The following is a 24,282-nucleotide window of genomic DNA, read 5'->3' as shown; positions in this document are numbered from 1 at the left end:
GTATTCAGCTTTTATCGATTACCTATTAAGTCCTAAAAATAGAGCACCTATTCTTATCCATGTTGAACAATTTCATCGTGAATCATAAAAGACTGAATACCCATATTAGTCACTCCATTAACAAGGTGTTTACTTCATTAGTAATAATAAAGTTCATTCCCATGTGACACATTAATAAATATTAAAGCATATAAAAAACTAAAGCTCATGTAAAAGACAGGCAGGTTTGAATAGAATAGATAAAAATTCTAAGTTTCTCTTTCAATTTTAGGATTTGTCCACCTTTAAAAAATACCAATTCAAAATCTTTTTTTTAACATTTACATACAATAAGAATGGATTTGCACTTTACTCAATAAGAAAATACACTTTTAGCAATTTGAACATATGTTGGTAACCATAAACATAACAACTATAATTCTTTCTACAAATGTAAATGTTATGTATTTTAAACACAAAATTATCAAATAAGAAGTCCTGTTTTTATTTGATTCCTGTACTTAATATTTCACGAACTTCAAGCCCAATCACTTTGGACTGCAATAAACTAGTTCTAGGCATCATTCAGCCTCTGATTCTGCTGTCGCATGTACTGAAAATCTTAAGACGTGTAGAAAAAAAATTAGTCTACTATCATATCAACTAGGACAGTTATTACTGACAGATTTGTTAAACATCACCTGATATTAAAGTCATAACTAGTTAGCCTGCCATGTCCATTTTAAATCCTGCCGATAAGCTCTTATTCTGGTAATCAAAGACTGTAAAATCAAGAGGTCAAAATGAGAATACAACTGCTAAGCATTTTTATGTTGTTCCCTTGTGTATTTACTATTAATACTGATACAAAACCACAGAACCTGATTTATGCTGTATCTCGTTTACGAGATACCTTACGGTTTTTGGCTTCATAATTTTTCGGAGGTGGTTGACTGCCAGTTGAAATATGCCGTTGATAAACACTGTATGGAAGACAAAATACAAATCATTACATTTCACAAAACATGACTTCTAGCATCAGGAAATTATATACTGGTACAAATACTGTACAAAGTTTTCTGATAGTTAAATTGAAATTTAGAGCCCAAAATTTACTTCCTCATAAAACATTGGTCACAATCTGATAAAATTTCCATTCAGACAATCAACCAGCATTAACATACTGATAACTTAAAACAAGTCAATCTTACACACTGGCGTATGTCCCAGTACAAAATAATGATATGACTACACTGCCTTATAAATAGCTGGCTATTGCCAAAAAGAACTCTTTGGTTTTATTTTATGTATAGAAGCATACTGAACCTAATGCTCACATGTATCTGCAAACTACAGGTGTTTGCTAACCTAAGTAGTATGAAGAACAGTAACTCAAATAAATGTAATAGGTAGGTATTGCATCTCTGAAATATATTGTATTTCCTAGTACTAATTCCTCTAACTGGACATATCCCTGATGGTATTTGGCACCTGCAAAATATGATGTATGGATTGTATATGAATTATTTCTTATGTTTTTCCTGTATTTTCTGAGTCTAGCAAACCAATTTATTCATTACTGATGCCAGGTGTGGCTGATTACTTGTTGGCCTGTATAAATGTTCCAAGTACAGTAATCCACACAATTACCTTTTATTACTAGACTTATTGAGAACATATTTAAGAATCTATGACCTACATCCCTTTAATAAAATACATATGTCAGCTTCATAGAGCAGATATAGATTGTATATGTGTGACACATTCATGTACCTGAAGAATCTGGAGCAACTGAATTCCATGGATTGCCAAAATTATAATTTCTTCCTCAAAGAAGACATGTCTCACGAACTTTACCTCTAAGAAGGTGCCCTTGTCAATGCATGCACAGCTCACATTAAGGTCCCCCTTAAACTGGATAAAATGAATTTATTGCATGAATGTCAAACACTGAAATCAAGGCATAACCAATGTACTAACTAGTATATTTGTATTTCCAAGAGGAATACCTAAGAAATTTGCAATACAACTGAAAGATCACAATGAATTATTGTTGGAGTTCCTCTTCATCAAGAATACAAAATACAAAGGAACAGCATTAAACCAGTAGCATACACAACATATACATACTTCAGAAGGGAAAAAAGTTAAAATACAATTCTATATTTCATTTAATGACATTTTGTGGATGAAAACTTGTGGTTGCATACTTTATCTCAAAATGTATTTGATTACATAAGCAGAAAAATTAGTATGAAAAGATGAAAAAGCTTGGATAAAACAGTCGATAGGTTTAACCGTTCCAGTGCACATGAAAACAGGTTCTCCTAACTTAATTATGTGTATCTTGTAAATAAACTTCTGTTAACTTGTGAGTACAGTTAAAAGGCATAATAATCACACCTAATGGGAAGAGTCATGAAGTCTGTAATTAACACAAGTTGTATATGTGAGAGAAGAACTCTGGAGTCGTGTTACATCCGAGCTGATGCTCTGCACCCAAAATCTTAAGACTGTTAGTTTGAAAAGGGATACTGGGCAAACTCCAGACCTGAGATATCAATTCTACCTATCAGTGGTGCCTCTTCCCCACACGAACCTGGTAGAGAAGATTGTGCCAAGATAAACTATCAGTCACTCATCTTGGGTCCTCCTCAATTACTGGAAACCCCTATCCTCGTTCAGGGGATATGGTGGAACAGGTAGAACGGAGGGTTTGCGTAACCTCCAGTTGTTCCCAGTATCCCAAATGGAATCCTCAGACTGCTCGAAGGGCGAGAACCCTGTAGCAGACAGGTCTTACGTAAGTCTTTAATTATACGGATGACATCGTAAGGAAACCCAAGGGAATGTCCTATGATAATATATTCTACTCAGACACATCCTAATTATCCTCCTGTCCAAGGAATTAACCTGTTAACAGGGCAGGGATCATTCTTCATAAGGAATGTTACTTTCCAACCATGAAACACCCTATTGCGGTGATTTGTTAAAAATATACGGACATATGTTCAATATGTTACCCTCCAAAGAGAAACCCTATATTGCCAGAAACCACTATGGTGCTATTCTCGAGCAACCTAGCACAGATTTGTACCCAACGTCACTTCACCCAACCTCACTCTTGAAGAATGGGAAATTCTTCACCTTCCTTTTCCAGAGTTCATGAAGTTTTAATGATTTGCTTCAGCCAACTGAAGCTTGAACCCGCTATGCTAGGTTCATGGCTTCAATACTTAGAAACTAGGCCAGGATGGAAGAGACCCCTTTGAAGATGCTAGGTTAGTCTAGCAAACAACCACTTGGACTAGGTTAAGTAGGTAAAGTCAATTCTGAACTGGTTAACTTATTTCAAGTTGGCAAGACCAGGTTCACGCTGGCTTGGTAGGTTAGGCTAGGTTAATTCTTCACCAATTAGGCTAGGCTAACTCCTCCATCACTTAGGCCAGGCTAAGTCCATCAGAGAAGTACTCTAACTAGTCTAGGCTAGGATAGACTCGCTTAATCTAGAAACTCAATGACTTAGGTTAGGGTAAATTCGTCCAAGAAAGTTTGGACTATACATGCTAGGCTACAACCACAACCTGCTAGGCTGAGGTGGTAAAAGTGTTCCAAATGGGTAGCCTAGGTGCTGGCCAATGCTCAGCTATGCTTTTAACCTTACTATTCAAACCAAGCTAAGATAGTAAAGGCATGTTCAAGTAGCAAGGCCATGCTAAGTCATCAACCCATTGTTAGGCTAAGTTGACGTGTATGCCGGAACCAGCTACCCAAGAGTTAGGCTAATCTAACTAAGAACTGTACCACTCAGACTAAGCTAATATAGTAAATGCAGTTTCAAAAGCCAAGACCACAACCGTTAGCTAGGCTAAGTTGGCACATGTATGCCCAAACCAGTCAGTTCAGACAGTCTAAGCTAAGAACTACTACTCAGATTAAACTAAGATAGTGGCGGTAGATTCGAACTAGCTGGGGTAGGCTACGAATTTAACCACTTGTTAGGCTAAAAGATATGACTCAACTTAAACGGATGGGATAGCATCCTAGGTTACAGATGCACTACTTAGGCTTGTCTACCTAAAGTAGTGAAAGAAAGAAGTTCCACCTCCTCCTTTCGACTTGAAGTTTTCTTAATGGCCCATACACCCGAAACTTACTCAAAGAGTAGTCCTGAACCTTAGTTTATGGGATACCTATCGCCACCAATTCTACTCCCAACAAAATAAAAAAGCCTTGTGCGATCAGTTTCATGAGCTTTCGTAAAGAAGAATGGCTCTACAGTACTTTACTGCAAAGTACCAAGCTATCGACTAACTGTAAACTACCTGTCTAGAGTCGAACCGTTTGGTCAATATTCTTATAGGAACAAACGAGATTATACCAATAAGTATACAAAGCAAGGGAATTCTTCTGACCTGTAAAGGTTTGAAGTCTTTTCGGGTCAACCCAAAGTCTGTTAATTCCCACCATGCAAACTGTATTCGATTACTAAGAGGAATCCATAGACTGGTTGAGATGGGTGCCCACGTTGGTAGACAGCAGGTGAACATGGCTGATGCACCTTCACTTCACTTAGCATGTAAATGAGAGGGTGACACATCTCAATACCTACGGCGTGGACCTTACGGCCGTCCAGCATTACGTGCATTGTAAAACTACGCTGTTCTCGTTCTCATGATTAAACCAGCAGTTGCCAATTGGTTTGTGTTTACCTTCCAAACTTAGGATAAAACTTACACAAAACCGTGGAAATAAGTGAATTAAGCATATAATTGCAATCTACAGTGGGCCTCCCGTATTCGCGTTCTCCGGATTTGCAGACTCACACATTCGCGGATTACTCTCGGGAACGTTTCCCCTCATTATTCGCAGAAAATTTGTGCGTTCACGGTATTTTTCTATGAGAAATATCCACAAATTCTTGGTTTTTTTCATCAATTTCATCATAAAATGCACTTTTTGTGATAAAACTATTAAAAAAAACCAAGTATGAACATTTTTAGTGGTTTTTCTTGAGTTTTAACTAACAAAATAGGGGGGGGGGGGGGTTATGCATACCCCGCGAATACAGGGGGACCACTGTATATACAAATATGAGAGCAATTTTACCATTATTGCATTACTATGACACCTAGAATTCATGGAAACAGTTTGTAAAGGCATCAGCGTATGTATCAAGTTCGTCTAAATTGGCAACACTGATTAACCAGCACCCCAAATTCTTACGAACGATTCCTAAGCCCATCACTGTTTACACAGTTACCTCCTACAACCATCATGGTCCTTCCAGCCGTCATATTCCTTACGACCATCATATTCCTATAACCGTCATATTCCTCATGGTCTTCATAGTCCTCATGGCCATCATAGCTCTCATGGTCGTCATGGTTCTTAAGCCCTTCATAGCTCTCATGGGCGTCATGGTTCTTACGCCCGTCATAAGCTCTATGGCCAACATGGTTATCACAACCTAGGCTATCACTGGACTGTTGACAACCTAAACGGCAACCATCTAAGAGTTGACTGAGCTAAACTACTGCTTAAGCTTTCTTATTCAAAATTTAACTGGAGCACGCACCGGTATTGCCGCTTATCCTATGAGAAAATTCACATTTCTCCATAAGTGCGTGCTCCTGAAATGAGAGCGTAATTATAAAGATGCTACCGAAGACGAGAGGTTGGCAGCAGTAGGCTGTGACGTCATAACTACCGCCATTTTGATAGCGGTTTTGGCTATGACGTCATCAAGCTTGATGGAAGCATGAGGCTGTTGATGGTACTCATGCAGCCAAGACCAAGAGACCCAAACTGCTGTGGCATTGCTACTTTTTACAAGGATGTGACAGTCCTGGCTCAAAGATGAAGAGGAAATTATTCTTCTCCCCTTGGCACAAGGATCAGTCACGAAGTCCCTGATTCTAGCATTCCCCAACTCTTCACAGCCACACTAGACCAATCTTCCATCAGTCACTTGTTCGACAATTACAACTACTTCTTGTGCTTTCTTATAATAGGGATGTGACAGTCCTGGCTTGAAGATGGAGAAGAAACTTCTCCTCTTGGCTTGAGGATCAGCCACGAAGTCCCTGTTCTTCAAGGACTGGCAGGAGAACGCACTGGCGTCAGTCACCTAAGCTTGTTGACACCTAAGTGGAAAGAGACAGAGGAAAGACTTGTGTCTTTTCCACTATGTGTTTATATCTCCTAACACTTGCAATTTCTCTCAAAAAATGTGCGTGTCGCCAAATCCGAAAGCGTAGTTGTAAAGTACTCTTGTACCTCGAAGAAGCGAAAATGGAAGCATGTCTCTGTCTCCGTGTAGGCCGCAGCTGTGAAATGACATCATGGCGGGTGCCATGTTTATGACGTCACTGAGCATCTTGAATGCGAAGCCAGCACTCGACAAGAAGTGCAAGGCTGTTGTTATTCTTGTTGGCATAGCAACCTGACTCAAAAGACTGCAGTGTTGCACTATCTGCTTCTCTACAGATGTTGACAAATTCAACCGCCATTCAGTGCATATTAGGATAGAAGGAACACCCATAGCGTGGGACCCTGGAAGGCAGCGCGATGTCAAATAGCAAACCAACTGGCCTTCTTGGGTTGGTACCCCTGATAGGCCTAACGCCGATCGCATACCTCCATCCATCAACTCTGCCTATGTATCTGGAACGAAAACAAGATGGTGATGCACACCTCTTGCCGCAGGGAAAGGAGCACAATTTGTCAAAATTACTTCCCAAAGCACATCCTGATACATCCAAGCTTTGGATTCACAGGCAATCCATATAACATATGTGAAAATCCAAAGTACAGGCAGCAAATTAATTGTATCTGAAGAGTTTCTGCCCCTACAACCTACTACACAATGAGTACCCCGACGTCAAAAGCGTCGAAGATAATATCTGGGTGTTTATCTGCTTCTTGTGATATACAGGAAATCTCGAAACATGAGAAGGCTCCATGTTCACAATAATGCTAGGGAATTCAAAAGCAACAGATTCAAAACAACAGGGGGCAAACTAAACCGGCTTTAAAAGGAATGAAGTAAAGCACATCCTCTCTTAAAGGCGGTAAGAAAATAACTAATGGGGTCACGAGTTACAGAGGGGTGTGTGGTGGCTCCACATGACTCGTGACCAGCACAGATGCCAATAGTCCCCTTGCGTACACAATTATTTTAAACTTTACCGGTTTCCAGCTGGCGCTGAGTATTTACCCTAATGTTAAACCGAAGGTTTGTTTCGTATATGAACAGCAAGTGATTTAAATGCAAAGATGGTTATAAAAGTAACCAAGACGAGTTCTAAAGCAGGCCGCATATAACTGGTTGTTTGTTCTGTGAATCTTGGCAATTAATTTAATGTTCATAGACCAACTGTACATTACAGCACATGAGAAACTATAGTATGAACTTCCTTAATCAAAGAGCACTTCTTAATAGATTTTCCTTATAAATAGGAAACCAGGTACTGCAAAGCCTGGCCAGTCCTAAACATCTATGACAGAGTAAATTTTGGTAAACTGACTTCCTTTGAATGAAAAATATAAATTTCAGGCCAAGCAGTGGAACCAATGAGGTTAAAGTTGTAACAGTAGGAAAACTTTGCAGTTGTACTATGTAACAATTGTTAAAAGAGGGTAGAAAGTAAGATGGAAGAAAGAGAATTTGAAGAGAGGTGCAGAAACGGAAAGAGGTTGCAGTTAGGGTCCAAACAGATGCTGCAAAGAACCTTAAATAAGGCCTAAGGTGCACCATGTGAGGTGCTCAGACTGAACATGAAGTTTTTATGTTAAAACAAAGTTTAATGTATACTTACCTGGCAGGTATATATATAGCTATATTCTCTGTTCCACCTGGCAGAAATTTTCAAAACTCGCGGCAAACGCTAGTAACCTATTAGTAGTTCAGGCAACCACCACCCCGTTACCGTGGCGCTAGCGCTAGGAACCATTCCCAATTGGGCCAGATTTTCTCTGAACCCTGTCTCCTGAGGGGAGGAGGGTGGGAATTAAATTATATATACCTGCCAGGTAGTATACATTAAACTTTGTTTTAACATAAAAACTTCATTTTAATGTATGACACTTACCTGGCAGGTATATATAGCTGATTGACACATTTGGAGGTGGGTCAAAGACAGCAACATTATTAGAGTATAAAAATATTATCAAAATATTATTAAAACTCTAGGTTCCTTACCTGCTAGGTAGCTGACTTCATAGGTCCTGCCTCTAAGCCTGCTTAAACCTTAGGAGCTCTCAACAAGGAAGTGTCTTGTAATGTGTTGAAGAAGCTAAGACTGGAACTGACAACTGGACGTGACCAATGTGTTGACAGAACCATACAGCCCTCTTATGCCACGGCATTCAAGCTAGTAATAGATCATTTACCTGAACTACACACACCCCATACCAAGATAATACTCACATGACTGATAAAAGTACCGAACACTTTTCTCAGACGACCAAAAACACAAACACCATCACTAATAAAATCAACTAGCTTAAAAGAAGGTTATGGGGTAGTAACTCCTTTGCCCAATACTGTACCAGAGGACACGTATGGACCTAGCGTCTGACAATTATCAAAGGTTGTCTGAATATCCCTAAGATAATGAGACGCAAATATTGAATTAGTTCTCCAATATGTGGATTCAATAATTTCCTTGAGGGCTAAATTCTTCTTTTAAAAGCTAATGAAGTCGCAACTGCCCTGACTTCATGAGCCATCACTTTCAAAATACCAAAGCTCTGCTCTTGACACAACATATGAGCTTCTCTAATCAACTCTCTCACGAAGAAGGCTAGAGCGTTCTTCGTCATGGGTCTACTTGGGGTCTTTAACTGAACACCACAGAGCATCAGAATTCCCTCTGATCTCTCTTGTTCTTTCCATATAAAAAAACGCAATGCTCTCACTGGGCAGAGAACTCTTTCTTGCTCGTGACCCACTAACTCAGACAGACCCAAAACTTCAAGGATCTTGGCCAAGGATTAGCTGGATCTCATTCTTGGCCAGAAACCTTCTTGGAATGAACACACTGCGTTGCCATGTCTCCATCCCACCTTCTTCGATATGGCCTGAAGCTCACTAGCTCTTTTAGCGTTGCCAAAGCGACTAAAAAGATAGTTTTCTTAGCAACATCTCTCAGAGAGGATTTCTCTAAAGGCTCGAATTTGCTAGAGGTTAAATACTTCAAGACAACATCGAGGTTCCAAGCAGGTGGCCTGCATTGGGGTTGTTTCTTGGTACCAAATGACCTAATCAGATCTCTAAGGTCTAAGTTATTCGAGATGTCTAGATCTCTGTGTCTAAACACTGAGGTTAGCATACTTTTTTTTATAACCTTTGATTGTCGAAACTGACAAACCCAATTCCTTCCTCAAGTATAGAAGGAAGTCTGCGATTTGGGTCACAGAGGTACTGGATGAAGACACTTTCTGTTCTTACACCACTTCCGGAAATTCTCCCACTTCGACTGATATACTGTGATTGTGGAGGTTCTTCTGGCTCTAGCCACTGCACTGGCCACCTCTCTAGAATATCCCCTCGCTCTGACAAGACTTTCGATAGTCTGAACGCAGTCAGACCCAGAGCGAGGGTATTCTTGTGAAACCTGTCGAAGTGGGGTTGTCTGAGTAAATCTACTCTTAGAGGAGAGTCCTTGGCGTATCTATTGTCCATTCCAGTACCTCTTGTGAACCAACTTTGGGCTGGCCAAAACGGGGCTATTAAGGTCATCCTCGTTCCTTGGCTCTCCCTGAACTTCTTCATAACTTTCCCCAGTACCCTTTTGAACAGAGGAAAAGCGTACACATCTAAGTTTGTCCAATCCATCAGGAATGCGTCGACCGCCACTGCTTCCTGATCTGGAACCGGAGAGCAATAGGTTGGTAACCTTTTGTTCTGGCTGTCGCAAACAGATCTACTACCGGACGGCCCCACAACTTCCACAGGCTCTGGCAAAACCTCCATGTGCAACATCCACTCCGTCGAGAGAAGTTGTTCTCTTCTGCTCAACAGGTCCGCACTCACATTTTTTCTCTCCTTGTATAAACCTGGTGAGCAGCACGACGCTTTCCTCTTCCGCCCAAAGCAGAACTTCCTTTGCCAGCTGTAAAGGGGAAAAGAATGAGTCCCTCCTTGTTTGCGGATGTATGCCAGAGCCGTGGTGTTGTCCGAGTTGATCTGCACTGTCTTGTCTCGAATCAACTCTCTGAAGTGCTTCAAGGCCAAGAAAATTGCCATCAGTTGTTCCTGTTTATGTGCCAACTTGTTTCTTCCTTGCTCCAAAGTCCCGACACCTCTTGAGGGCCTAATGTCGCTCCCCAACCCGCGTCCGACGCGTCGGAATACAAGAGAGGTCTGGGCTCTTCTGCTGAAGCGACATCCCTCTTGCTAACCTGCCTGGAGTTAGCCACCACTTTAATTCCTCCTTCACTTCGGCAGGAATTAGAAACTGGAAGGAATCCGGTTGCAATTTTCTTGGCCATGAACCTTCAGGAAACACTGTAGAGGTCTCATGTGCAGTCTTCCTAAAGAAATGAACCTCTCTAGCGAAGAGAGTGTGCCCAGTAGACTCATCCACTCTCTTGCTGAGCATCGGTCTTTCTTTAGAAAGTCCTGCACCTTCCGAATGCATAGGGCTTGGCTTTCGGGGGACGGAAAAAGCCCGAAAAGTCACTGACGATATCTGAATCCCCAAATAAACTATCTGTTGTTTGGGGATTCAATTGAGACTTTCCCATGTTTACCACAAGACCTAGGTCTTTTGCTAAGTTCAATGTTGATTCAAGTCCTCCAGACATTGACTTCTTGATTGGGATCTTATCAACCAGTCGTCCAGATAAAAAGACACTCTGATCCCTCTTAAGTGCAAACCATCTCGCCACATTGGACATCATCCTCGTGAACACTTGGGGGGCTGTGCAAAGGCCGAAGCACAGGGCCTTGAACTGAAAGACCCTGTCCTGAATCACAAACCTTAAATACTTCCTGCTTCCTGGATGAATCGGAATATGAAAGTATGCGTCTTGTAAGTCCAGGGTCACCATCCAGTCCCCTGGACGTACCGCTGCCAGTACTGAATCGTTCGTCTCCATAGTGAACTTGGTCTTTTCTACGAAAAGATTCAGTTGACTTACATCCAGAACTGGCCTCCAACCTCCCGAGGACTTTGCAACCAGGAACAACCGGTTGTAAAATCCCGGAGATTCGTGATCCAGAACAGGCTCTATGGCTCCTTTCTCTAGCATGGAAGCTACTTGCTCCCACAGAGCTGCTTTCCTCCACTAAATCGTTGTAATTTGCCCCGAGGCTCTCGGAGATGTTGCGAGAGGAGGTCTCTTCAAGAAAGGAATCTTGTACCCTTCCCGAAGGCTACGTTGGCAGCCAGGGATCTGCCTTTCATGTTCTGCCAAACTTCCCAAAAACCTTGAAGTCTGGCTCCCACTGTCGTCTGGAGGACTGATATCTCATTCTTTAGAGGTGGTCTTGGCTCCTCTTTTAGCGGGTACTCTCTTACCCCTAAAGGCGGGTCGAGCGAATGTTCTGCCTCGAAAGGGCTGTTGCGAAGGCCTAGTTTCCTTTGGAGTTTTCTTAACCAACTTGGATGGTTAAGACTTCTTAACTGAAGACGAGAGAAGATCTTGAGTGGCCTTCTGAGAAAGGGAGAGAGCTATATCCCTAATCACCTCTGAAGGAAACAGCTGTTTCGAAAGGGGAGAGAACAGCAACTCCGATTTCTGAGAGTTTGAAACCCCTTTTGAAGCGAAAGAACACAACAGCGATCTCTTCTTTAGTACTCCTGCTGTGAACAAAGAAGCCAGTTCATTCGTTTCCGTCTCTCAGAGCCTTGTCCATGCAGGACATAATGCTCTTAGCTGCTTCCATATCCTGCGAATCTTCTTCTTCTAGGAGTTTGCCAGTGCTCCCAACAACCAATCTAGAAATTGAAGACTTCGAAAGTCCTAAAAATCCCTTTAAAAAGATGGTCAAACTCGGACGAAGTCCACCAGACCTTAGCAGACTGTAACGCCTGTCTGCGTGAGCTGTCTACTATACTGGAGAAGTCCCCCTGGGAGGAGGCAGGTACTCCCAGGCCTAGACTTTTCTCCAGTAGCGTACCATACTCCTGACTTCGATGCTAACTTAGCTGGTGGAAAAGCGAAAGAGTATTTCCCCGCTTCTTTCTTATCCTTCATCCAGTCATTCACACGTTGAAGGGCCTTCTTCGCAGAAATTGATAGAGTCATCTTAAGGAAAGAGGACTTCTTTGGAGTCCTAGTCTTGGAAAACTGCGATAAGGGAGATAAAGGAGCTGTTGGTTTGAATTCCCCTTCAAAAATAGAAAGAAGACGTGAAGTCAGAATCTTGTAATCTGAAGAAGGTTCCGTATTCTTTTCCTCAACTAAATCCAAATCCTCTTCTGCTGAAGAAATGTCTCGCAGATCACTGTCGTGTTGACGCTTCGCTGACGGAATAAACGGTCCTGCCGCCTGCGTCCTGCGGCTAACGAAGAATCGGCGTCCTGCCGCCTATCGATGTCCTGCCGCCTGCGTCCTGCGTCCATCGTAGACACATCTGCTTCCTGCCGCCTGCGTCTTGCGTCCACAATTGATCCCGAGTCCTGACGTTTGCCGTCCCTGGCTTCTTCCGAAATCATTTTCTTCTTACCTGCCGTTCTGCGTCCTGAATAACCAAGCGATCGCCCGTCCTCGTAGCGCCAGTGCGTCCTGCGTCCTCGGCGAACGCACCCTTGTCTTCCGTCTTAGAAGATTTAACGGAAGGAAATCGTCCTTCCGCCTCGAAGATGCCTGCACAGGAGCATCCCAAGACTTCACAAGAACTGCTAGCCTAGACTGCATTTCCCTTAAGAAACCCTTCGTACTATCTTCCTGAATGGCAGAGGACGAAGGAGGAGGATTACGAGCAGGACTGCGACGTAACGGAGAGCGATCTTGTACTCTACCCGACGGAGAGAGACGAGGGGAAGACAAGCAAGAAGATGGAGGAGAGTCTCTCATCGAAATCCAAGAACGAGAAGGCCGTACTGAGTCCTCTTTAGCACGAAAGATCCTCTTCCTCTTGATCGGAACTGCGTCCCCGTCTTCCGAGGAGGACAAAACCTCCGGACTACTCCAAGCCTCACGATCTTGAGCATGTCTCTCTCGAGCGGTCGATGTCCTGAAAGTCCTCTTGAGGGGGCGAGACACAACTGAATACCGACGTTCCCGCTCAGATGTCGAACCATCCGAGGACGCACACTTCCCAGTTACGCCTTTTCTGCGGCGAACTGCAACAGCCTGGGAACTTGCAACAGGACTGTTCGAAGGGACGCCTGACCGCGACAAAACCTCTCTCGCCTCCTTCGATGTCGACATGCCTTCTCCCTTGGGTCTTGGAGCTTGACAGAGGTCTAGGTCTAGGAGCACGAGAGAGACGATCAGACGCCCCCTCCACTACACTTTCACTGACATCAAAAGTACTAACTTTATCCGTAAGTCGCTGTATCTGGTCGCCCATGGACGCAAGGAACAGCGAACACCTTCACAATCTGTGTATCATTCGCCTCCTCCGATACAGCAGCGGGCGCAGGAGATACCTGGGGAGAAGGAACTACCAATTCTACGTTAGAAGGAGCTGGAGAGGAAATACATTCACTCCTTTTGCTAGAAGAATTTGACTTCTCACTACGAGAAACAGATCTCCTTACACGATCTTTCTCAAGCCTTTCAACATATTTCATAAATATCTTCCATTCCTTCTCTGATAAATTCTCACATTCAAAACACCTATTCTCCAAAGTACACACATTCTCTCTACACTTCTTACAAATAGTATGAGGGTCGACCGAAGCTTTCGGCAACCTTACCTTACACCCCTCTTTTACACAAACTCTAAACATACTTCCAGTATCAGACATCTTTAAAGAACAATCCAAAGCGAATGCCAAGCTAACGTTTCCGAGTACAATACCAAAAATCCATGAAAAGTCAGCAACGAGAATGAAAATAATCCTAGCAGGGAACCACCAACAATGTTGCCGGTTCGGCTGGCAGAGAAAATCTGGCCCAATTGGCGAAACGGGTTCCTAGCGCTAGCGCCACGGTAACGGGGTGGTGGTTGCCTGAACTACTAATAGGTTACTAGCGTTTGCCGCAAGTTTTGAAAATTTCTGCCAGGTGGAACAGAGAATATAGCTATATATAGTATACCTGCCAGGTAAGTGTCATACATTAAATAGTACTACCCAAAGGGGTCTATCCTTCAAATTACCATATTAAATGTTATTTTGTCAATGAGAAAATGAGAATACTAGCATTGTTAGTTTGTATGGAGTTTTTACGTTGCATGGAACCAGTGGTTATTCAGCAACGGGACCAACGGCTTTACGTGACTTCCGAACCACGTCGAGAGTGAACTTCTATCACCAGAAATACACATCTCTCACTCCTAAATGGAATGGCAGAGAATCGAACTCGTGACCACTGAGGTAGGACGCCAACACCATACCAACCACGCCACTGAGGCGCGAATACTAGCATTGACTCTGGGCATGAGACAGAAAGGGAGAAATTTTAACAAACTGTACGTACTGATATGTAATTCTACAACAGTAATGAACTTACAATTTGTAGGACTCATTGCGTAACATATCCATGACATGTGATGGTCCAAGGAGGAGCTGATCTGCAATCATAGGCACCCATGGGTTGCCCTCCAGACGGAAACACGATCGGCTGCCCAACAAATCTAAGTGACCTACGAAAGAGAAACAGGTCAGTTGCAGGCATGTAAATGTCTGAGATCTAGGTTGACCTTTACCACAAAAACAACTTGATAATCATGATGCAGACCTGTTAATTGTTATGAACTATTATACTGTTCTTCAAAACACTCCACTTTTCTCTATCAAACAACTGTTACCAATTGTTATAAGCTATTAGACTGTTAAAACACTACAATTTTCTGATCAAACAACTGTCTGCAATACGTTATATTTTTTCGGTGACTCTAGAGGCAACGCAAAAATTTATATTTTCCTGTGACTGTAGAATTGTTCTAGAAGTCTTTAAAATTACTGCAATCAATACGACTAGCTGCTCCTGTCAGCAATTTTTTATTATTTCTAAAACCCAAATATTAAATACATAACATGCATTAATAAATATTGAATCTAACAATAACAAAATTTTAAAACATTAAAATGACTTGGATTTTGGCTTCTTCATTCTAAAAAAGAATGCCACATTGCATCATAGTTATGTTATCCTATCCTGTCTTGGAATTGTTCACACTCATCTGACCAGTGGACACTAGATGAATAACCCACATAACCCTGTTCCTGAATACAGGCAGTCCCCGAGTTACGACGGTCTCGGCTTACGACGTTCCGAGGTTATGACGCTTTTCAATTATATTCATCAGATATTATTTCCAGGGTTACGACGCATGTTCCAGGGTTACGATGCATGTTCCAGGGTTACGACGCATGTTCCAGGGTTACAACGCCTACAACGCTAGATGAAATAGGACACCAAAAATGCAAAATAATAAATATTTGGAGGTTTTTTTGATAAATGCCATAAGAATGCAGTTTACATAGTTTTCAATGCACCCAAGCATTAAAAATGATATTGTTATGATACAATAAAGTTTGTTCATACTTACCTGGCAGATATATATATAGCTGTATTTTCTGAAGTCCGACAGAATTTTAAAAACTTCCGACACACGCAGTGGTCGGCCAGGTGGTTAGTACCATTCCCGCCGCTGGGAGGCGGGTATCAGGAACCATTCCCATTTTCTATTCATAATTTTTATTTCCACTGTCCCCTGAGGGGAGGTGGGTGGGTACTTGATTATATATATCTGCCAGGTAAGTATGAACAAACTTTATTGTATCATAACAATATCATTTTGTTCATGAAACTTACCTGTCAGATATATATATAGCTGAATCCCACCTTTGGAGGTGGGAAGGGACAGAATAGAAGGATTTTTAGGAAACAAATGCATGCAGATGATTTACATCTTGGTTCCACCTGTTAGCATAGCTGGCTTCGTGGTTACTGCCACGTAAGTCTGCTTGTGCTACTAGAGTTGCCAGCGAGGTGAGACCTATATAGCTGGTGCACTCCAGATGATCTGTCCACAGGGGCGAGACCACGACGTGACTAGACCATATTGACCATACCATGAGGGCTAAGAAGTAAAATAAATATATATATATATATCACCACCTGACCAACCTAGCCAAAGTTAAGGTGTTTTAACTAAGGCTTAAGAGTTAAGAAGTCGCCGTTGTCGGCGACTCATCAACTAAATTAAGAGCTCTTCCTAACCATTTTCTACAGGATAGGATGAGTGGTACTTCTTGCCCCCAAGATTGTGTCTGCAGACACGTATGGCCCTAGCGAGCAGCAGATCTCATATGCCATCTTCACATCTCGCAGGGAGTGTGAAGTGAACACAGAGTTGCTTCGCTAAAACATGGTACTCAGGATGTTACTGAGTGCCATGCTCTGTTGAAATGCTTCCGAGGTCGCGCCCTCACCTCGTGAGCATTTAGATAAAAAGATTTCAAATCTTTGTGCAAACACAATGAAGGAGCATTTTTGAAAGAACTCCTTAACACTAAAGCCAGGGTGTTCTTCGATATGGGCAAGTCTGGTCTTTTTCGGAACACTGCAGATTGCCCGAATGACTTCGACTTTCTTGAGTTTTATGTAGATAAAACTTGAGAGACCCGACAGGGCACAGGACTCTCTCTGGCTCCTGCCCACTAACTTGTGCCATCCTTGCTTCCAAGCTTCTGGCCCAAGGGGACAAAACGGGTTTCCATTCTTAGGCCACAACGGAAGGCTTAGAGAGCACACCGCCTTGTCTTCTCTAAAGCCAAACTTGTGACGATGGCTTAAAATTTCACTAACCCTCTTTGTCGTATCTAGGGTGGTTAGAAGAAGGCCTTCCTGATCACATGCAAAACAGTTAACAGGTAGGAGAGGTTCGAATGCTTTAACATCAAGAACTTCAGACTACCGTCTAAGTTCCATATTGAAAGCTTTCGATCTGGACATGCACAGTCAGTCCGTCTGTACTAAAGTCAGGTGACCGACCAGTTGACAAGTCAGACGAATCAAGGACAGCAAGGCTGTACCCTGAAGACCATAAGGCACTATTCTTCGCTGAAGAATGAGTGTCTGGACTGCCTGGGCGATTCAATCTAAGTAAACCTTGGGGGTGTATCAACGCAACCCAACGTCGTCAGTGAATCAACTGACTCGAGCTTCTGGTGCCAGGAGAAAGGAGCGAGGAGCAAAAAGGCGATTCAGTCCCGAAGGAAGAATGCCTGACAGTCCAACCTGGTCTCATGTTACACGATCATCGGGGGTGTATAAACGCAACTGACTTCGTCAACAAGAAACTCAGGGCTACTATATGTCGCCTGATCTCGCACGAGTGTCTGACTCCGAGAAAACAGGTGAGACAAAAAGTAGATGGTGAGCGAGTTTCGAGATTCCACAGAACTCAAAAATCGTGAAGGGCTTTGTTGTTTGACAGACGCAAATCTCTGAGCCCAAAGGCCGTCAACAACATATTTGCATATTCTTTAATAGTTGTGACTGCCAGCTTATCCCATTCTTCAGACGGAAAAGGAAGACGGTAATCTTATTCCTGTCAACCTCTCGATAGTCTGAACGTAGTCAGACTCAGAGCGGAGAGGTTATAGGTACCTTTCGAGTTAGAGTAGACCGACTCTCTCGGAAAAGGTCCTTGGAAAGTGAACTAGGAAATATGTGACCTCTGTGAATCCAGGATTCTGAAGGCCAACATGGGGCGATCAGCGTCATTGTCGCCTCCCTGTGACGTCATAAATCCTCTTATTACATTTCCTAGCGATTGAAAAAGGGGAAAAAGAGGACTAAACATCCATCCCCGTTCAATATCATAGGATGGCGTTTAATGGTACCGATCCCGGATCGAGAATAAGGGAGCAGAGAAGAAGCCGCCTCTTCGTCCTCAACATATCGAAGAGAAGAATGAAAGGGCGTCCCTAAAGTCTACACAACTCCCAACTTACTTCTAAAGAAAGATTCCACTCGGAAGTGAATAATTGCTACCGTCGATCGAGACGATTCGTACGGACTTTTGCAATCCTGTAACGAACCTGTAGAGGATCGTTACATTTTAGCGCCTGTTGTTATAATAGGCTCTTTCTCGTAAACTCGAACAAGGACCGAGAGAAGATACTTCTTAAGATATGAGAGAGCTGTGGAATATCAGAGTTGATCTGGACCACTGGTTCCCAAAAACTCGTTTCGAGGACTGGAGGGACTACCGAATCGCTTTTACTTCTTTCAGATTAAGATCCAGGACATCTGAAACCCTATCCAGATGTCCGGCACCTTCTTCTATCACCTCAGGTGATAGACGCACTGAGAGATGTTCAGAATCATTGCTAGATCTTGAATAATATTTCAGTTTCCCGGTAGGAAAAAACTGTGGTCTGAATTGCAGTCTATTCGGGGAAACAAACTTCTTCAGGAAGGAAATGGTCCCCAGCAAGCTCATCCATTCCCTCCCCGAGTATGCTTACTTCCCTAAATAAGGCTGCGCTTTGCCTAAGCAGGAGAGCAAATAAAAGTGCAATGTTGCGGTAGACTCGTAGTTCCATACCGTGCGGTAACGAGCACCGAAAGGATTAAGAGCTAACTCTGTTGAACATAGTAAGGCAAAACGAATGCAACGTTTATTCATTCACGTAAGAAATCCCCTCAATCTTAGGCTAAAGTCCGTGATTGTAGGACAGATACTGTTAGTCAGTCAATCCCGCAGGAGAGACGTAACCGTCAGCACAGAGATACGGTTAGTCAGTCAATCCCGCAGGAAGAGAGAGACGTAAACTACCGCGCATGACAGCGCACGATCTGTCACTGAATACTGGCTCGCTTGGACTGGAGGACAGACAGCGTGACAGCAGCAGCAAGCAGCTTACGAACTTCGTCTCTTAACTTTATGTCTGGGTTGCCAGCTACCCTATTCTACGAAGAAATAGGCCCGTTATTTTTTGAGCAGAAAGACTCTCAAGCTGGTATATTTAAGCGAAACAGAAAACGCTAAATATATAGATGCGTTTGTGTCGTCAGAACACTACCATACAACGGTAAAAGATAAATCGGAAACTCCTGTTAGGCTGCAGGGAGTAACGATTAAATGTCCTTAAAATAGACAACAGACCTCTCGGTTGCCATCCGAAGAGGTAACTACAGCAAGCGTATATGACTTGAACCAACCAGAAGTAAAATAACGCAAGGCAAAAATGAAATTATATCACAATAAAGTTTGTTCCTTACTTACCTGGCAGACATATATATAGCTGAATTCGGAAATACAGCTACATACATATCTGACAGGCAAGTTTCATGAACAAAACTTAAGAGAATCGAAGCAGTCGAAGCAGTCAGCTCAAGCTTCTTATGTTATTGGACATAAGCGTTCATTGACGTAGTCTACAAGTCTATTTCTTGTACGAGTCTGCGAATGACGAATGAGAGCTCTTCCGAATCTTGTCAATAAGAGCTTATTCGCTTACGCAATATCAAGTTAATGAGATGTTTGTCATGGAGAACTAACCATTTACGGGACAAAGAGATATTTTGTCAAAGAGGGGATACCCACTTACTTGACAAAACGAAAGTATATTGTCAATGGGGGAAAGTCACTGAATTGACAAAACGTAATCCAGGGAGTCGAGCATTTAATTTTTCCGATTCCCGTCTCAAACGAGGAAGGGGCAAGAATCCTGTTAAGAGACTGGGCTTACGGCAAGTAGGACGACGATGTTCAATTCGGCAGCGTAGTCCCGACTAGAAACTAACAAAATCTATCATCTGAAAAACCCTTTCAGATGGGGTAAAAAGCTTGGAAAATTATCCTGGGAAGAGGAAGAAACTCTCCAACCAGCTTCCTCTCCCGTATCACAACTAATGCCTGCTAAAGCTTAAAATTATTGGCAGTATGGCAAAGGAAGTCCTGTCTTGCGCTTTCCTGAAGAGCGTCTTTTTGATGAGGGCCTTTGCAAGAATCCTACTGAACGTTGCCGAGAGTCCTGACGTGCAGGACATCGAGCCTTACATAACCCGTAACTGCCTTAGCGCAAAGTCTTGACTGCGGTAGTGGCAACTTAAATTTATTGGCAGAATGGCAAAGGTTGCGGTAGAGCAAACGAGATCTTCCTTAACTCCATCCACCTATGCGAAAAAGCAATATTAATTGACAGAGACCTCTTGAATTCACGAAATCCGATGTCTTGCTGGGTTTTCGAAGAAGAAGTTGTCTGTTCACTTTAAGCTTCCTCCGAAGCACTGCCTACTTCACATTCTTTGCAGGTGAGGTAGAAGGTATCACCGAAGGTAGAGGTAAAAATTCTTTAGGCCCAAATCTGAAACAAGAGCTTGAAGAGTTCAACAGAAACGTTCAGCCAGGCGACACACCTGGCGTGCGCTGGTGCACGCTCGGCGTCCACTGGAGCGCGCTCGGCGTCCACTGGAGCGCGCTCGGCGTCCACTGGAGCGCGCTCGGCGTCCACTGGCGCGCACGGAGCGCGCTTGCGTGCACTCGCGCGCGCCTGGAGTCCATCCGAGCGTCCCAGGCGTCCGCTCTCAAAAGCTTCCTGCTACTATGACTTCTTTTACGTATTTCTCGGTGGAAAGACGGACACGAGTTCAGGCGACGTTCGCCTTCTTACTTCTCACTGAAACGCATAACGAGAGAGAGAGAGAGGACGTGAAGCGTCCTCTTCTATAAAGCTTCTATTTAGAGGGCGCGAGTCCTTCCGAAAGCTCCAACCCCTGCACGGAGAGGACGCTTCGGAGGACGAGAAGCAAACTTTCAGGATTCGTGCACACGCACGCACTTTGGCAGTCTGGGGGATTTTCATTACAGTAACTGCCGAAGGCACGCCAGATCGGTGGGGGTTCCTTGTAACCCTCCTTCGGCTTTCGACATGCTCCCCTCCCCAGGTCCTGGGGAGTCAAGCAGAGGTCCAGGGCCTAGAGGCGAAACGAGGCCGATCTGACGCACCTCCACTACACAAGGGTATCACTGCACTTCTGCACTTCACTTTTACTCTCTAAAGCAAGCACTTTCGATTCTAAGTTACGAATCGAAATAGTATAAGAGAAAGGGCAATTCCTCTACAGACACTGCTTAGGGCCCGAAGGCAATACTGCAGGGTTAGGAGTAACAATTATAGAAGTACACTTCACAGCAATGAAGAAGAGCGAGCACCTCTCGTAGACATATTCATAGCCCGTAGGCCATACTACAGGGTTAGGCAAAATAAAGTCTACAGGAAGGTTAGCAGGTTCACTACCCCTGACTTTTGTTACTGATTAATTGCGTACATACGAATCATACGTCTTCCTTACGGAATTAGACATGTTTACTGATTAATTGCGTACATACGAATCATACGTCTTCCTTACGGAATAGACAAAGTCTCACACTCCTTACATGACAAATCTCAACAAAGAAGGAAGACCCATACCCCTCGTACATACCAATGCGGATCTACCGAAGCTTTCGGTAGCCACACCCTATCTTTGCAGACAACCCGTCTGAAACTAGCCTAACTAGATTCAGATATTTTAAGCAAAAATGAATCAAATTCAAATCAATTTAAGATAGCGTATGCCTAGCCACAAATCCAAGTAAATAAATCAAAATACAATTAGGATACTTAGCGGCAATGAAGTTTCCAAAATCCACTAAGACGGAGGTACTGAAAACAGGTGTTTTCAGCACCGGCGACAGAAAAATTATGAATAGAAAATGGGAATGGTTCCTGATACCCACCCGCCTCCCAGCGGCGGGAATGGGTACTAAACCACCTGGCCGACCACTGCGTGTGTCGGAAGTTTTTAAAATTCTGTCGTACTTCAGAAAATACAGCTATATATATATCTGACAGGTAAGTTTTCATGAACAAAGTAAGGTTTTCTTAGGATTTTTGATGATGTTCCGGCTTACGACGATTTTTGGCTTATGACGTGTCTCAAGAGCGGAACCCCCGTCGTAACCCAGGGACTGCCTGTACAGGGGTTGCAGAACAATAATTGCAGTCACACAGTTTTCCATGATTATCCATTTTTCACACTCAACTATCCAGTATTGGAAACAAGTCATAAAAAGATATTTAGTCAAAATCTTAAACATTTTCAGTTCATCCAAACATCAAATTTTTAAGAACTTGCAATAAAGCATATATACTAAATAAAATTTAATTATTCATTAAGAACAAACCCTTCAGGCCAATGTTATGAGTTACAAATGTTAATTCAGTTGTCTAGTTAAATCATTTAACAATGATAAATCATGATATATACTAATGCATCTTCATGAGATGTGGAATGGCCAAGAACTGAGACCTATGAGGTTATTCAGCACAAAGGGAAATTGAAACAAAAAAAGGTTTCAAAAGTGTAAACAGGAGGAAACCCTCTTAGTTGCACTATGAAACGATTGTTAGGAGAGGGTGGTAAATTAAGATGGAAGAAAGCAAATATTGAATGGAGGTACTGTAAAATGAATGAAAGGGGCTGCAGCTACAGGCAGAGAGGACACTGCAAAGAACCAATGTAATGTCTACAGTGCACTGTGCGAGGTGTACTGACAACACTATCTCACTAAGGATTTTCATGGGATGTGCGCCAATAATTTAGCTACATGAACTCTTGAGTGAGCACTGGCCTGGGATATTCTAAACATGTTATGGTTATATTAATAGTGGAATTGTCATTTAGAGTAAACAAAATTGTTTACATGATTCGTTCAGAATGGAATATGGAAAATGGTGTTGTAAAGGAAATGGCTGAATAATACGATAAGCTTTGCACTACAGTAATCAAAGAACTTATGATGAACCTTAAAAATCCTGATGACGACAGGCCATGTAGTAATTTTTGATTAGAGAGCTCTTGTGCTTGAGAATGTTGACACTTAATTGCAAAGATACTAAAGCTTCAAGGAATACAAGGACGTTACAAGTCTATACAGTATGTGTGTTACACACATCACCATCATGATGTGCCCAGAATTTATTATTTAGTGTTGTCATTTATTATTATTACTTTATAAATACTGAGATGCTAAGTTACTATTTTAGTTTTAACTATGTTCTGGTGACCTTTGTATTATCTTTATCAAATTCAAACTATATTGTTAAAAAGACATTTGTGACAGTTGTGAAAAGCCACAATTGATTAAGTGTGTGTGGAGTTTGTGTGAAATACCGAGTGAGAATGGAAATGCAGGAGATTCATAAGGAGAGATTGTCTGAGAAGTAGGCACCTCATACTATATTTTTTCATAGTAAAAATCTGAAAATATAGGGATTGGTCTGACATTAACATCTTGCCCACAAAACCTATAACCAATATACTAGTGAAGCTTTATAAATATATGGCTCTATATGCCCTGTCACACTCAAAACTGGTCGGACTAGGCTGTAATATTGGACTAAAACTATTGTACGTATAATGTGAGTATGTACATTAAGACACACTATTGGTATAACAATACTAATCCTACATTTTGTACTTCACTATAGTTTTTGTTATCTAATTTTTTGGCTTGAAATTAAGAGTAAAATACTTAAACAAGAGCAATTAACTATAGAATAACAACCCCAAAACCTGGTATATTTCTAATGAGCAACAGAAATTCTATTGATAATGTCTGAAAGTTCAGATAAAATCCTGATGAACATTTTCCTCCCAAACTACATTTATGGTCTCATGCCAAGAAAGAAAATAATCAAACAAACCTATTTCAGGTGGTAGAACTTCCAGTCTGTTGCCTTGAATGTGCAACTCTCGTAAGCGAGTCAGCTCTCCAACTTCACGAGGTAGAGCTACCAAGTCGTTGTCGCGCAGACAAAGCTGGAATTACAAACACCCAGTCAACCAGTCAATGAAATAATGGTTTACAATTAAATTGAATTATATAAAAAAAAACAAAAAAACATGCATGCCAAAGCTATATCAAAATTATAATTATTATAGGTAGTTTAAACCAATGACTCACATTTCTAGACTCAAAGGGGTCACAAAAAGATTTGCTTTTGAATGAGCATTAAAAATTTGAGCACAGTAACGCTGAGGGGACTGAAAAAATCACCGAAGGCTATGGTTACAGATCTCCTGTAACTTTGAATTTTCACTATCCTCATCATTCTTTATGATAATGTTACAGCAATAATATTAACTGGAATTACAACATCCAGTTAATGAAAA

The 24,282-nt window shown here is 42.2% G+C and overlaps 1 protein-coding gene across 1 annotated transcript in view; it reads right to left on the bottom strand.

The window, feature by feature from the left end:
- Positions 1–23: 23 nt before the first annotated feature.
- Positions 24–24,282, bottom strand: part of LOC135198431 (ras suppressor protein 1-like) — a gene marked incomplete at its 3' end in the record, with an annotated part of 40,859 nt that continues 16,600 nt past the window's right edge. Inside the window, 3 exon segments of the mRNA XM_064225964.1 lie at positions 24–962; positions 14,614–14,746; positions 23,814–23,928. Coding sequence (XP_064082034.1) covers positions 866–962; positions 14,614–14,746; positions 23,814–23,928 — 345 coding nt within the window.

The sequence above is a fragment of the Macrobrachium nipponense genome, chromosome 22, assembly GCF_015104395.2.
Source record: "Macrobrachium nipponense isolate FS-2020 chromosome 22, ASM1510439v2, whole genome shotgun sequence".
Classification (NCBI taxonomy): domain Eukaryota; kingdom Metazoa; phylum Arthropoda; class Malacostraca; order Decapoda; family Palaemonidae; genus Macrobrachium; species Macrobrachium nipponense.
The sequence above is the reverse complement of the archived record's forward strand: the minus strand, read 5'-3'. Positions and strand labels throughout refer to the sequence as shown.